Source organism: Corapipo altera, unplaced genomic scaffold (assembly GCF_003945725.1).
Source record: "Corapipo altera isolate COAL_440 unplaced genomic scaffold, ASM394572v1 45, whole genome shotgun sequence".
NCBI lineage: Eukaryota > Metazoa > Chordata > Aves > Passeriformes > Pipridae > Corapipo > Corapipo altera.
Window position 1 is genome coordinate 15,083,716 of NW_020884877.1, and position 15,635 is coordinate 15,099,350.

Sequence of the window (15,635 nt, forward strand, 5' to 3'; positions counted from 1 at the left end):
CCCTCTTCAAGCCTCTCTTTCTGCTATATAACAGCAGTGTCCCAGTTATAACTTGATCTGCAGTGTCTGTTGCTATTTTGAAAACTTCATAGCTGAAGTCTGTATTTCAAATCTATTATCATTCATTGCTTGGATTTGGGATTTCCTTCCAATTTTTATCGGTAATAGGATGTCTCATAGGACTGCTGTGAGTGTAACAGTAGAGTCTGAATACACTTAGAATATTCAGTCTGAGGTTAGACTAAGCCTTGATTGGGGTTATCTTTGTACAGATTGAGTGATACCTGCAAACATAAAAGCAGCTGTTCCATTAGAAGACACTACATGTGCAGTTTTTTGCTATGACATTAGAAACTGAACGAGAGTTTCATGTGCAGAAGGTGTTATGTTCCCACCTTCTTTCACTCTGTGTTAGCCAGATAATTTCTTTGGTTTTTAACAATCCTCATCAAATATCTTTCTGGCATGTTAGATTCTGCAGCTCATTTTGAAGTCTCCAACATAGGAGCAGCAACCTCAGCTTCATGATTGTAAAAAGACCCGATGTGAATGTTTTCTGAAATATTGTGTTCTCTCCCCAGTGTATATTGATACCCCAGCACACTGTTCTGCACCTTGCTGGAATGAGCAGCTGTCTGTGTGCTTGTAGCACTGCAGATCTCCCCACTCACCTCACCTGCTGTGTTTTGGTTTGGTTTTTAAACCCTCTCACTTAGGCTGCTAACTAGCAGCAGTTTCAATGCAAGGGGCATTGTGGATTTCAATATGGGTGTAGAGGTGGGCAGGAATGATGAGAACAAGGGAGTGAATAGGTTGAGGGGATATATGCTGCTTCTGGGACAGAAAACTGTTCATCTCTTCCAGCCACTTACTTTGAACTCCCAGTTTGCTTAGATTTATCTTGCTGGTTTATAGAGTTGGTTTTTTGTCTGCTAGTTTATTTTACATACTTGTTGCTGTTACTTGTTGTGGGATTTTGACAAAAGACTTTCTACTGGGACCATAACTATTCCTCTTTTTACAGTTGGGGTGGTTTTTTGGCCTATCAAGTGAGTTTGCCTCTGATTTCTTGGTTTTTTTGTTACCATCCCCAAGTAACAAAGGGAGCAGAATAAAACCAATAGACTGCTTGTTAAGCAACATAAAGTTGTCTTATTAACCCCAAAAAGGAGATGTAATCAGCTATTCCCTCAGTTACAAACAGACTGTTTCCATCTAACATTGTGTTCTTGGCAAATGCAAAACCCTGGAGATAGTGGAAAAACCTTCTTTCCCTAGGTAGAAAAATCATAGAGGCAAAATTTGTGGTTGCAGTGACTTTTTTTGCACCCTCTGTGAATTGTGAAGCAAAGTTGCTCTGTGTTTACTCTGTGAGACAGACCTGTGCATGCTCAGTGATGTGTCACTAGATGTGAAGAAAGGAAGGCAGTGCTTGAAAAGCAAACCATGGTTCTGAACCTGGTGTTGAGCTGGCAAATGCACCATAAATTAACGAAGTACATATGCTCAGTACCCCTAGATTATCCAAATTGTGATGTAGATATAAAACTAGCTCTTTATTCATTGTCATCTCAAGTGATGTACAGCAAATCTTTTCTACATCAGACCTTATGATGACATTTTTTGGGGCCCCTGACAACACAAGCTGTACTTCAGGTATGATGTCTTTCACAACATCTTTTGAAAGGGAGCTAAATCCCAATCTTTTCTGGGGACCAAGGAATTACTCTACAGCATAATTATGTCTTGCAGTATAATTCCATTTCTCGAAGCTGTGGTTCCCTAGACAATGCCTAGACATCAGTGGAACAGGTTCATTGTACCCTCCAGGGCCACAACTGCCCCTCTTCCACAGGATTTGCAGTCTCTAAGTTGTTAAAAGGCAAGACTGAAGAGCTATCAATCCTCCTTTCAGGAAGCATGCATAGAATGACATTAGAGTGGTATTCCTTGATGAGACCATTCCCAAGAGAGCCAGTTGAATATTAGCAAACAGCTTGCAATGAAAAGCAGTTGACTTCTGACAAATGTCCTGAATAATGTATTTAGTGTAAACCATATCCCTGGTTTCTATAGGTATTAGTGAGAATATGATGTTTATAACCGAGGAATGATCAGGTCCCATGGGGTTCTAGGGTTTGTATTTCACATGTCTACAGAAGATTATGTACTTTAACAATAATTATTAACTAGACTGTGCATTTGTTTTCCCTAACAGGTAACAGCTTGAAGAAATCAGAGTAAGTCATGTACACGAACGGAACAATCAATATTTCTAGGAATATTCAAAGAAGTTAATGTCATCGGATCAAATTGGCACACTGACAAAATATATGACTTTTTTTTGAAAAAGCTGTTCTCTTGCAGCTGAACTGCCTTATTTGATACAACTGAAACAGGTAGACCAAAGCAGTCTTGGAAACCTTTAGAAACAAAAACGCCAGCAAAATATGGTCTTCCTTTTGAAAATGTTTTTGATATTCAAATTTATCTTTCTTCAGTGCTTTTAGTTTGAGAAATGAGTTTTTCAGGAATTTTAATCAATCCTGATTAATTTCTCTTAAAGCTTAACTGTGAGGCTTTAAAACAAAAGGAATTTGCTCACTTCATTTGAGCTCAGATATTAAGATTTAAATGTAGAATTCCGGATAGTTAAAATATGAAATGATTTAGAGAATTTGTCTTTCAGCTATAATCAGAGATCCAAATGGGATTAAGAGCCTGATCCTTTCTAGAACTTTGGACAACTCTGTAGCAGGCTGGACAATGGGTGCTATAAATTGAGCCAGCTCTTTCTGATACAGTGTACCCGATCTGAGAGCTACTTCTAAAATGTAGAAGCTAGAGCATCTCTTAATTTTTGTCTTTATCAGGTTGCCCATCTAAGAGAGCACCAAGCCAGTATTCAAGGTCTACCATGTCTTCCCACTTATCTTCAAACCCAAGTTCTGTTGGACTTTTACACATAACACATATATGGTCCTACATACCTGAAAGGAAAGCTTCCTTCAGGCTTTCCAGTATCTGGTTTCTAAAATCAGTTTATGACAAATATAGCTTGATTTAATTTGTTTCATTAAAAACCAAATAAAAACAAATGAAACAGATAAAACCCAACCCCACCACAAATAGAATATCCCTACTCATTCATCACTGAATGCACATACCTGATGATGACTACTTGCTATGTATGGATCCCATCCATAACAGTGCAACTAGTCCTTTGATTTAACTGATTATACAAAATGAGAGCACCGAGGAAAAAAAGTCAACTATGATAGGATAAGAGATGCACTATGGCAATATGAACATACAGGACTTTGGTCTCTCTTAAAGAAAGGATTAGCCAACAATTTGGATGGTAGATTTTTCTCTCACTGACCTCAGAGAACTCACAATCCACATTATAGCAACAGTATTTTGAGGAGCTGTTTATAAAACTAAGTATAAACCTGGGGAAAATGTCTCAACAAAATATAATTTCAGAGGAGTAACCAAGAGACTAAAAGTAATAATGTAAAATCTTATCCTTTTTGCCAGGAATTTCTATATGTATGAAGAACCTTTTACAGAGAAGAAAAGTGAAAAGTGAGTTAAGTTCAGTTCTTTATATTTGTGTATAGAACAAAATATGTTCTAAAATATAAGTTAATAATTCTATGTTTTCTGTTCTGAAAGGTCATCAAAGAAGAAAGAAAACAGTGTTCGTGTTGGCTACTTTCAGCTGGTAACGAAAGCAATGGCTATAAATATTTGATGTGTGTTGTGCTGCAGAATAAGTGACAGTAACCAATATGGTTGTTTTGGGGAATAGCTGTGACTAAGCCAAACTTTTAAGGATTAAATCTTTTGGCCTGAAAACCTGCCAAAAAATTCAATGGGAATTTAATAGAACCCTTTGTAATCTTGTCAGTTTGGTATTGATAATCAATGTTTGTGTCAAAATTGCCTATAAAAACCATTATATTAAATGTACAGGTAGATACGTGGAAATGAGCTAAGATGCAAAACAGGGATCTAGGTGACCTTGGTTCATTCTTATTTCTGCCAACAATTTACTGTGTGATATTTGGCAGATAATTTAGCTCCCTTGTAATTGCTCCATGTGTATTCGGAGATTTGGTAGCTATAGAAACTTGTGGATGCACAATAACATATAGTATGTCCAGGCTTTGATGTAATTCCATAGGGTGCACATATATTTTAAATTTAATGTAGTGAAGAGATGTCCAACCCTGCAGCTGCAGCATGCAGCTAAGAGGTCTTATTACTTCTGTTTTGGATGTAGTCTGGACAATTAGCCTGTAATGTGTCCAGACTAATATGGTCCTGACTGTAAAACTGGGCTAGTGCAGTTACATTCATTGTACTGTACCTGGCTAAGTATCTCAACTCCTAGTTGGGTGGAGAGAACAGTCTGTCCACAGAGAAGGCTATTCTTTCAAGCAGAGAGGTTTGAATTCCATAGGCAGTTTTACAGAGATATTTCAAGTGCAGTGGGTTAACACAGTATGTTTGCCTCAGATGTGCTGAGATACCACAGATACCACATATCTGTGCATTTTCTGTGTGGAGTTTTTTCTAAACAAGGGAATTCCTAGATTTCTTATGAGCAAGGTTTGCAGAACAGTGGTAGTGTTACAGTTTTGGGGGGTTTTTTTTGAAAGACCTTTTATTAATTTCTCTTTTGTGTTAACTGCTTTTCACTGTATCTTGTCTTTGCCCTAAGGTCCCTTTTCCATATGTGCTTCAAATTTCCACCCTTTCTTCTCTTAGACACATTGTAGCACCTACAGAACCTGGATAGGTTCTTCAACAGGCTGTGATTTCTCTTTACTCTCCTATTTCAAAATGTATAGCATTTGAAACTGATATTCTATATGGACAGTTTAAACTATATATTTGTGCCTGACTTCAACCAGAGAATCAAACTTCAAAAAGTCATGAAAAAGGTAACTTAAATCACCGTATCTTTGCCAAGTGACCAGCTATAAGTGGGTACACTCTTAGCCCACAGCAAATGTAAGGTAATAGGATTCAGCTCAGTCTCTTTTTTTGCTGCATACTATGTCATCTTTCTATACATTTCTCCCAGATTAAGAGCCAATGCATAACTGCCTGGCTCAGCCAACAGGTTTTAGAATATTAACTATGAGAACTTGCTCTGGGATGTTTAGTTGGATTTCCACCAAAGCACCTCAGACTTTTGAGAAACTCTCTAACTCTATTCAGAGGCTCTGCATAATACCCCAAGGCTTTTTCCTCCCTTCCCTCTCCCTCTATGAATTATAGTTACTATTCTTAATCTCTTAGCTAGTTTCTGCAATGATGGTAATGTGGAACAGTACTGAGCTCTTAATGTTACTTGGTAATACATTAATTCACATGTTAAAATGGAGCTCAATAATTTATGAGGCTGTAATCACAGATGCAATTAGATTAGATTGGAGAGATTTGTCTTCTTTTTGTATTGAAGATAATTCTGAAGTTTAAAGAGAATGGTTTTTTATCTGATCCACCTAATTAATGATTTATCAGTATACAAGCAGTATGAAGACTGCCTCTCAGCAGAGACCATATTTTTTCTTCTCTCTTTAGTTTCGATTTGCTTCATCTACTGAGATTTTAATGATGGTTGTTGGTAGTTTCTGTGCTGTTGTTCATGGAATAGCCCAACCAGCTGTGTTGCTTGTGTTTGGTGCAATGGCAGACACATTTATTGAATATGACATTGAAATGCAAGAGCTTAAAGACCCAAACAAGACATGTGTAAATAACACCATAGTGTGGATTAATGGTACTATTCATCAGAATGAAAAGAATGTCACAGTAAGATGTGGGTAAGTAATGAATGTATTTGTTTCTTTTCCATTGTTATTATAGTTTGTCAGAGAATGCATTGCTATTGAGGGTCCTGTTCAGCCTTTAAATCTTACATTTTCTATTCATAAGGCAAAAAAGGGGCATGGTTCTTATTACAGTCCTATTACTGAGCTGGAGATATTATCTAGAGGGACAGAAGGTCAGCTTGGGTCTTGGTCTTTCAGCTATAGATGTCATCAAGAATATTCTTTGATTATGATTGTTTTGATAACAGATATACATATTATATATATGACTTCATTAATCTGTTTTACTGATTACACTATAGATAATAATGGCTTCTGGTCATTCTGGTTAGGACTTGGTTACCTGTAGTGCCTGATGACTTCTGAGCAAGTTAGTTAACTCTTGTCATTGAGAGAAATGAGCCTTTCTAGAATACAGTTCATTAGCTTATGGTGGATTTCTGAGGCAGGTCAGATGAACCACCATATAAGACAGCCTGTTTCTATCCATGAACTATAATAAATGGAGTCTAGATGATTCATTCAGATACACATCTGTCAAAGCCAAGTTTGACCCTGTAACCTCTCCTAAAAGTCATTTTTCAGTGCATCATTCCGAGAGTTTTCTAATCTTTAAGTCACACTTAATTAGATATTTAATTAGAATTAAAAGTCACTTTCTAAAGGTCTTTGAAATTCACAGCACGTGGAAGTGATTCACATACCTAGATAGAGGTGACTGGGGCCAAATTATTTGTTCCAGTCTGTCCAAGCCCTTCTCCACAGAGCAGCTCTCAATCCAGCACCTGCCCCACCTGTGTTTATGCTTGAGATTGCCCTGACCCAGGTGTGGGATCTCACACTAGGCCTTGTTGAACTTCTTGAGGTTCCCATGGTCCCATCTCTCAAGCCTGTCAAGGTCCATCTGGATGGCATCCCTTCCCTCCTGTATGTCAACTACACCCCACAGCTTGGTGTCACCAGGAAACTTGCTGAAGGTGCCCTCAATCCCATTGTCCATGTCACTGACAAAGATCTGAAACAGCCCTGGTCCCGATACCAACCCCTAAGGAATGCCACTCATCACAGGTCTCCACTTTGACATTGAGCTGTTGACTGCAGCTCTTTGAGTGTGACCATCCAGCCAATTCCTCATCCACCAAGTGGTCCATCTGCGTTCTCTCCAGCTTAGAGACAAGGGTGTCATGTGGGATAGCGTCAAATGCTTTGCACAAGTCTGGGTAGATGATGTCAGTCTCTCTTTGCTCAGCCACCAAAGCTGTAACCCTATCATAGAAGGCCACCAAATCTGTCAGGCAGGAGTTGCCCTTAGTGAAGACATTTTGGCTGTCACCAGCCACCTCCTTATTTATCATGTACCTTGGCACAATTTCTAGGAGGATCTGTTTCATGATCTTGATTAAACATGAAAAATTGTACTGGATATCTGTGTCAGGCAGCTGAGTTGCTTCCATGATTGTTTTTTGCAAGAGATCAAGTCAGATGCATAGTGTTCCCTTTTGGCTTAAAAGTTCTGTGTGCAAAATTTTGGGTAAATGGAATAGAATTTGCTGTCTGCAGGCTGTTTTTAAAAAGTTGTCTAAAAGAATAACTGCCTATTTCAAAGTAACCTAAATGCAAAAGCAGCAATTCAATGCCCTTCACTGATATTATGAGTAATTTAACACTCCTAATCGAGTAACAAAAACAAATAATCATTTCAGATTAGAAACTTATATTTGAAGTAATATTTGAATTGACTTTAGCAGCCCTCATTTCTCCCCATGTTGAAATCTGAGTGTTATTAGTTGGTATAATGGCACAAAGCAAGCACATTCAACATCTAATGAAAACTTGTTTTGCAGTTTTTCTCTGAAACCCCTGCTCACCTGTGCTCTTTTGGAGCATGCAGTCTTTGGGGTTTCCCAAAAACTGCAGGATGGCAGAGCATTTTCTGGTCCCTGCCAGCTCCCTGGCCCTGTGCAACAGGCAGAGCAAGGAATCCAGCCCCTGGTAGGGATAGCCTCTGTTAGCAAAACAAGTCGATTTGCCAGCTGACCTGACTCTAACCTGAGGACACACCAGACTAGAAATCAAATTTAAAACAGCATTGCTAACTCTTTTTTTTTCCCCTCTTTTTTTTTTTTTCAGGCTGCTGGATATTGAACAAGAAATGACCAGATTTGCAGGATACTATGCAGGAATTGGTTGTGCCATACTCGTGTTAGGATACCTCCAAGTCAGTATTCTTTTTTCTATTTTGATTTCAAAGTTTAAATCACTAAATAATGAAGTTTATGTTAATTATATTCCTTTTAACTGCTAGCTACCTACTTGAGCAGAACAGATGCTTTCAGTTTTCATTCTATCATCTGAAATATGTTAGCTCTGTCAATCTGAGAGCTCCTTGGATTTGTGCATGCATACCTTTGCAAAAGGATAAGTTTTACCCACACCACAAGCAATACTTGCTCAATCGTGGCTGCTATGGAATCCACATGCCCTCCTGCAATAACAGCTGAAGGGCAGGGAGATTCCAAGCAGGCATCTTAACCGTGTTGAGCCCTGTGTTTCTATTATAGAGATGTTACAGAGCAATACTTGTGTAAAACTGGTGTTGGAGAAGAATCACACCCTATGTATTCTGTAGTAATGGTTCAGTCCTTATGACTGAGATGAGTCACAAGCTCGGATGACTCCTGCATAGGATCCACTGCTTTGGAAGCTTTTCATAATAACAAAAATCACTTGTCATTCTCCTTCCTGAGAACTATTCCAGAGTTTTGCTGAGGTAGGATGGCTGCCATCCCTGTACTACTTGCAGTTGTAGATGGAAAAAAGTTTGTCCATATGACATTCACATAACAGCATAAATAATTTAACTTGCCTCTCCTCTCATCCTACCAGAACTGTGACAAATGCTTGATACACAGGCTATATAAAATTGCTGGATTATTTAAAGATCAAAACAACTAGCATGTCTATGTAGCCAGAATGTATTTTACCTGAATAGTAATTTTATCAATAGCCAAATTGCTCTTTCCCATTTTATCCAAATTGCATTTTCCCATTTGTTGGGAGTAAAAGGACTTTTTACTGCATTTTATCAACCACTTTATGCTTTTCCCAGATCTGCTTTTGGGTTATGTCTGCAGCTCGTCAGATACAGAAAATCAGGAAAGCTTATTTCAGGAAAATAATGCGAATGGATATAGGCTGGTTTGACTGTACATCTGTAGGAGAACTGAACACCCGAATTTCTGAGTAAGTAATCTAGAAAAAAATGTATGCTATAGAAAACATTTTGTAATTCCTTCCAAACACCACAGAGTGCCAAAAATCAGGCGTTTGACAAACAACTTTTAATACAAATACAGCGATGTTCCCGGGAGTAGCAACCAGACGGATTATCTCCCCCGTCTTTGAACTGAGTGCCATAACTGTTAAGCCACAATTATTTCCCTTTTGTGCCTTGTCTGTCAGTAAATTTGGGGGGTTTTCTTGGATGGTTTTTGGGGTAGGTTTTTTTTTTCCTGTTTGTCTTCTCCTGCCTTCTCCTTCTGTGCCCAGTCCTTTCAGAATGATCTATAATTTGGCTGTCAGTGTACACTCCCTGAGTCTGAAGACGTTGATCTGAACCCTCTCTCACTTCTCAGAAAGGAAAATTACATTAGGGGCATGACTTTGCTTTTGTTGGATTTTAAAAGGAAAGAGTGAGCCTTGCTTAATCTTCTGCTAAAGAAGATACAAGCTCTTACCTTTAGATATGGACACAAGGCAGTTGGAGAAACCATCTCATCCTGGGTAAACATTTAGCCCTGAAAAAAGCAGAGTTTAAGGTTTGCTCCTTAGTAGTTCCTGTTTACAGGCTGCAGGCAGCTGCAGGGGGGGTGTATGCCGACTGTAGATGGCTCTTCTCAGTTGTGCCTGCCTAATAGTCACATTTGCAGAAAATTTTTCTATAGCTGAAGGGTATTTTGTTTGCCTTTACTCACCGGTATCTATTACTTTCTGTGGTGTTCTTTTCATGAAGACTAAATGGCAAGCTTATGTTGCTGTGAAGAATTTATTCAGAAAAAGTAGGAACTAAGCATGTATTTGTCTAGTAAATAACACAGTTCCCTTGGTTTTGAACAACATTGTCCTGTGACCTGCAGAAAGCTTCTTGACTGCAAAACCATTTGCCAGAAGAAATACAAACATGATTCTTCTACTCAACACTTACATTTTTCAACAGAGGACTGTAATTTCACTTGATGTATGAATGAGTTTACAACTTTGCACTTTAAATCTCAGTAGTACCCACTTGCTACTGTTTATTCCAGGAGTTCCTAGTTCTTCTAATCTCAAAGATGAGGTAGTAGCCAAGAGTGTTTTGCTTGAATACATTTTTTCTGTATTGGCAATGCCTAAGAGAGAACAAATGAACTCTGCAGCTGCCTAGGAGTTGAATGATGCCAACTGCTGCACCACTATCCTCCATGTGATAGAACTGTCATGTTTTCCCACTGCCTCCAGTGTTAAAGTAGCCCTCCTTGATTTTCCCACTCTCTTTCTCATTTAGAGAATAAACTACCTTACAGAATGGAGGGAGGAACTGGGAGATGGTGAAAGGTGTAACTAGAAGAGAGTTAGAGCTGTCTTCCCCTTTCCTGTCCCCTTGGCAAGGTGGTATGGTACATTCTCAGTGCCCCATGATGTGAGGAATGCTATATCAGCTATGCTGTTTTTCCATTATCAGACAGCTGCATCCAGCTGGGATTTCTCTGCCCTGTCCTTTGAATCAGTTTGGGCAGAGTAGTAAGAACCAGCTAGTGAATAAGTCAGCTGTCAGGGCAACTTTTCCTGGGAAAGGATGCCATCACCTCTGCAGTATTCATGTCTAAAAGCCTTCTGCCATTGCAAAGGCTTTCTCACTGTAGCCCAGGGTCTTTGTAAGGGGTGATGGTGAAAGAATAGGGATGAGGAAGGGCCCTCTCCAGGGAAAAGCAGCTAACCCAAATGTGGCCAGGACCTGTAACACAAACAAAAGGTATGCTCACCAATTGTCTGTTGATTTTTGTTGTTTTATTTTTTTTCAGTGATGTTAACAAAATTAATGAGGCTATTGCTGACCAAGCAGCAGTCTTTATCCAGCGCATAACCACTTTTGTGTGTGGATTCCTACTGGGATTTGTCAGTGGCTGGAAATTGACCTTGGTTATCATTGCAGTCAGCCCCTTGCTTGGGATTGGAGCGGCTGTCTATGGCTTGGTAAGTGAATTGTGAAAGGTTCATTTTGAGGAACAATAGGCAGGGAAGATCATGCCATGGAGCTGTGAGGACTGGTAAAGTCTGTTACACCCCTTTAAAGTCAAGAGAGGCAGATTATGGTCACAGCAGCACTGGACAGGAGGGGAAGGAAAGGGTGTGTGGAGGGGAGGTGGGCTTTGCTCCCACTGTTGCTTTCCCAGAATGACATATCCTGCTTCTAAGATGGGAGTATAAGCACACCTTCTTGTGGGTCCTATGGATAGATATTATCATTGCTGAGATCAGAACCTGGCCTGTACCTTCTCTCTATTACTGCACACCTGGTTTAGATGGTTACAAGACACGGGACTTGATTTCTCTATGTAAATTGGCAACTTTTGAGAATGATCAAGTTTCAGAAACATAAAATAGTTGAAAATAACTGCTCAAAATTACCTCAAGCTGTCCTTGCTCTTGGAAGCTGCTGCACCTTCTCCCTGTTGTTCCTGTTCTGCTTCTCCATCTGCTTCCTACAAACTTCCTGTTTCTGTGCAGAAAAAGGACAGGGAAAAGGGAAACTGCCCTCTCACCTCCTCTACCACACCCATCAGGGCTGGGTAGTTCCTGCTCCTCCTTTGCATTCTTGTTGGGCTCAGCCCTCTGGGAATCTAATTTCTTTTGCTTCAGGAAGAGCTTGCTATCATTTTTCTATCAAACCTCTAATATAACCTTGACTAATGTCTTGTCTTCCAGCTCTCCTTTAGCGCCTTGTGCTGGCTGCAAGTAGATGACATGAATAATGACTCTGTGTGAAGTGGGAGAGCAGAATCCTGGCAGGGAATGAAAAAAAACCCAAATACTTTTCCTTCATTTGCAATACCTTTCCAAGCTCATTCCCCTTTATGTCTGTAATTTTCCCCCTTTCCACTGTTAATTCTCTGTACCCATCTCTTTCCTTTCACAGACCTACCGTTAAGTGTTTCCTCCTTACCAGCCTTTCCAGACCAAGTCTTTGTTTTTTACCATGATGAAAACAGACCCAAGGTTAATCTAGACTGGTTTCTTATCTCCAAAAGTGGCTAATAGATGCATGGAGTAGGGTATTGGAAGAGGGAAAGTAAATAATGACACTTTACACTTTCTAATGTTATCTCATTCTCAAGCCAATGTGGTATCTTTGTGTAGAATTGTACATGACTACATTTTCATCCATTTTTTTGAGTTTAAGTAAGCTTTTGGCATCCAGTGTGCTCTGGGCTGCTGTGCAGGAGCCTGCTTGCTGTCAGCCCGAGAAACAAAGCACAGTTTTGGGCAGCATCTGTTTCCATCTTCCCCCATCACTACAGTTACCTCTTCTTTCTGAAGCTAGGATCTGCCACAGTGGCTGAAGGGCCACTTAAGCTCCCCCTTCCTCCCCCTATGCACAAACCCTCAGTCTGCAGTCTGCTTAAGCACAGTTAGCAGCAGAGAGAGAGGCAGGGAGAGAAAGCGGGTGTTGCCAGCTGCTTTTTCTAGCTACCTGGGGCAGAGAGCTGTTGCAAAACCTATGCTACAAAGGTATGTGCCCTAGTACTAGAAGACACAAGTGTTCGAGTGTGCAGCGTGCCTAATAAAAGCCTGCTTGGAGTGCAGGAGGTGACCTTGTGCAGAGCAGACAGCACAGTGTGACAGCCAGCATTGCTTATCACTGACCTTCTCTGTACCTGCAGTTCAGGCGTAACCAGCACTTCTCATGCTTTTGTAGGCTGTGGCAAAACTAACAGGACGAGAATTAAAGGCTTATGCAAAAGCTGGAGCTGTGGCTGATGAAGTGCTCTCATCCATCAGAACAGTGGCTGCTTTTGGTGGGGAGAAGAAAGAAGTTGAAAGGTTTGTTTGAACAAACTGCAAGATCTGTGATGTTTTTCTCCTGAAGCAATGAAATACTGTAATGCATGTCAGATTCAAGCCCATTATATTCTCTATATTCTACAGCTATGGCTATCTGTTAGCTTTGAGATGCATATGCATGTTATGTTTCAGAAATTTAGGTTTCAAGTAACATTTGAAAGATTAGTTTGATAACTCAGTTTATCCATGAAATAAAACGTCAGCAATGCTCCCTTCAATTCATTCCTACTTGTAGGAACATACTGTCAAATTTTCCCCTAAACATTGTCTGATATATCACTTTCACAGCACATCTGAAAAATTTAGGTACTTCCAAGCTAAGTAAGAGAACTAGTTTCAGCAAGACATGATTTGATGATGTTAAACTGCAAATTTGTCTTAAATTCTGTGAAAGCGTAACATGGCTGTAGGATGTGCTCTGAAGTGTTGGCTGAATTGTCAAATCCTGTGTTACTCTGCTAAAGCTCCAAATCCCCCGGTGAGGTATCTGCAATGAGTGTGGCTTTTCTTGTGCTTGTTACACTTAGAACATTCAAGGATTTCATGATCTGGGAGCATTGCTAGTTTCAATTGTGATCTCTCACTTCAGAGTGATTCTGTATCAACCTTATGTGTACACTCTGCTGTCACCAAAGATGCCTCATTTTGTTGGTCTTTGCTAATTTTGAAATTTCTGTCAAATTGATTTAATTCCCTTTTATTTTTCTCTCTTTCTACAGATATGATAAGAATCTGGTGTTTGCTCAGCACTGGGGAATTCGAAAAGGAATAATAATGGGATTATTCACTGGTTACATGTGGTGTATAATTTTCCTAAGTTATGCATTAGCCTTTTGGTATGGTTCTAAACTTGTCCTTGAAGAAGAAGAGTATTCACCTGGCACTCTTCTGCAGGTACCCATTTTAGCTTGATGCAACTTTTCTGGACTGTTCTTTAAAATAGTAATTCTGAAACACATATTTGTAGTGTTCTGGTATCTGATGACTCAGTGGTAACAAACACTATATATGTCTTTTAAAGATCATTACTCAATATATGTATGAAAGTATATGACACAATTGGATAAGATTTTTAAAAAAATCCATGTTTATTTTAAAGATTTTAAATACTACCTATTGTGATCAGAATAATGCTTTCATTTGAGAGCCCACTACACAATTGTCAGAGGCCTGAAACTAGCTTTCCCATTTTCTGAGTCAGCATGTGGCTTCTGGGATGCTGGCTTCTTTGAACAACTTGGTAATAAAAAACCCTTTGTGGTAAAGAGAAACCTAAGCAAAGAAAGTTTTGTCAAATCTAACCTCTCTCTCTTGAACACTTTCTGTTCCTTTGAAAAAAAATTTTCTGTTGCTTTGTTGTTACAAAGGACATGTAAACATGTATGTGGATAACAACACACATGGCTATGGCTCCTGCAGTGTGTGTAAAAAACTATGGCACTCGTGCATCCATTTCTGCACAGCAGATGCTCTAGACACTGATGGCCTAAATGCAACAAAACCAACATCCACAGATATTTTAGTTATTTGCTTTGAGCTAGGACTGCCCAAATGGCAGACTCCAGTCTAAACCCAGAGCAAACTTTTCCCGAACTTTGGTAAGTCCTGGGTATTCCGATGAGACATCTATTTTCGCTCCTTCTCTGCCTCTTGCGCAGCTCTCAACCACCAGCAGCAGCAGTGCAAAGCTTCCTGCTAAGAGTTTGGCAAATTACTCTGAGAACATTGTTAACTTGAGTAATTCTGTTCAAGCAGGATGTCCCTCACAGGAAATTGTTTGCACCTGCTCTTGACACGAGTAGTTGATACGAGGTAGTGCTGTGAAAAACAAAGTGAGCAATTTCCTTGCCTTGCACATGATAACTGGCGTTCAGTGCTTCCAAATGACAAATGGCAAACAGTGGGGAGCTACCCTGTAGCTGAAAAATTGTAGCTGTCAATGGAGAGACTCTTCCTTCTGCTCCCCTTCCTCTGAGTTTCCAGTCATCTTTCTTCTATTTGATGTTTTCTACCATACACTCCTAGTCTGACAGGGTGCAGGAGGGAAGGATTTGTAGATACAAAACATATAAATATGCTTTTCCTGATTTCTTAAAAAGTGTTGTCCACCAGCCATACGGCATTCAGATACACTAAGTATTGCCTTCCTTTCCTCTTCTGTCAGATGTACAGAACCTGCTCCCTTATGTTCATGATGGACTCTGACATGCATAAAACCTACTTGCTTTGGTACTCATTCACACAAAAAAATTACTTAGTAGTAAAGCTGAGTATGAATTTATGGCATAATCTATACATCCCAGTGTAGATATTTGCAGTACACAGTGTACAATAGAGTCCTCCACTTTAGCTATAGGGTTATCCTCAGTAAACAGGAGAACTGAGTCCTGTGTACTGCTATTTCTTTCTCAGCAGTAGTGTTTCCTTATACACTTTGCCCCATTTATCCTGACTACTGTTTGTGTTGCATCCTAAAGGCCAGCTGAGTCCTCGATTGCTTCTTAGCAGAATTCCCAGGTCAAACTAGAGCAAAGGATTGCATATTATACATTACATTGCGTATTTCCTAATGTGCAGGGTGAATGTCCAAACTATCAGCCACAACAAAGCAAGAAAATGGACCAAAAGCCTGCACCAAAGACATTGTCCAAACATTTATAATCTGTTCTGCCAAACCATCTCTGT

General features: G+C 39.7%; 1 protein-coding gene across 6 annotated transcripts in view; it reads left to right on the plus strand.

The window, feature by feature from the left end:
- Positions 1-15,635, plus strand: part of ABCB11 (ATP binding cassette subfamily B member 11) — a 43,568-nt gene that overhangs the window by 6,973 nt on the left and 20,960 nt on the right. For all 6 annotated transcript variants that reach the window (XM_027636841.1, XM_027636843.1, XM_027636845.1 and 3 more), the window contains exons 3-11: positions 2,219-2,240; positions 3,541-3,588; positions 3,679-3,727; positions 5,599-5,840; positions 7,980-8,067; positions 8,959-9,092; positions 10,910-11,081; positions 12,805-12,929; positions 13,670-13,844. In XM_027636841.1, coding sequence (XP_027492642.1) covers positions 2,219-2,240; positions 3,541-3,588; positions 3,679-3,727; positions 5,599-5,840; positions 7,980-8,067; positions 8,959-9,092; positions 10,910-11,081; positions 12,805-12,929; positions 13,670-13,844 — 1,055 coding nt within the window. The remainder of the gene's footprint in view (positions 1-2,218; positions 2,241-3,540; positions 3,589-3,678; positions 3,728-5,598; positions 5,841-7,979; positions 8,068-8,958; positions 9,093-10,909; positions 11,082-12,804; positions 12,930-13,669; positions 13,845-15,635) is intronic.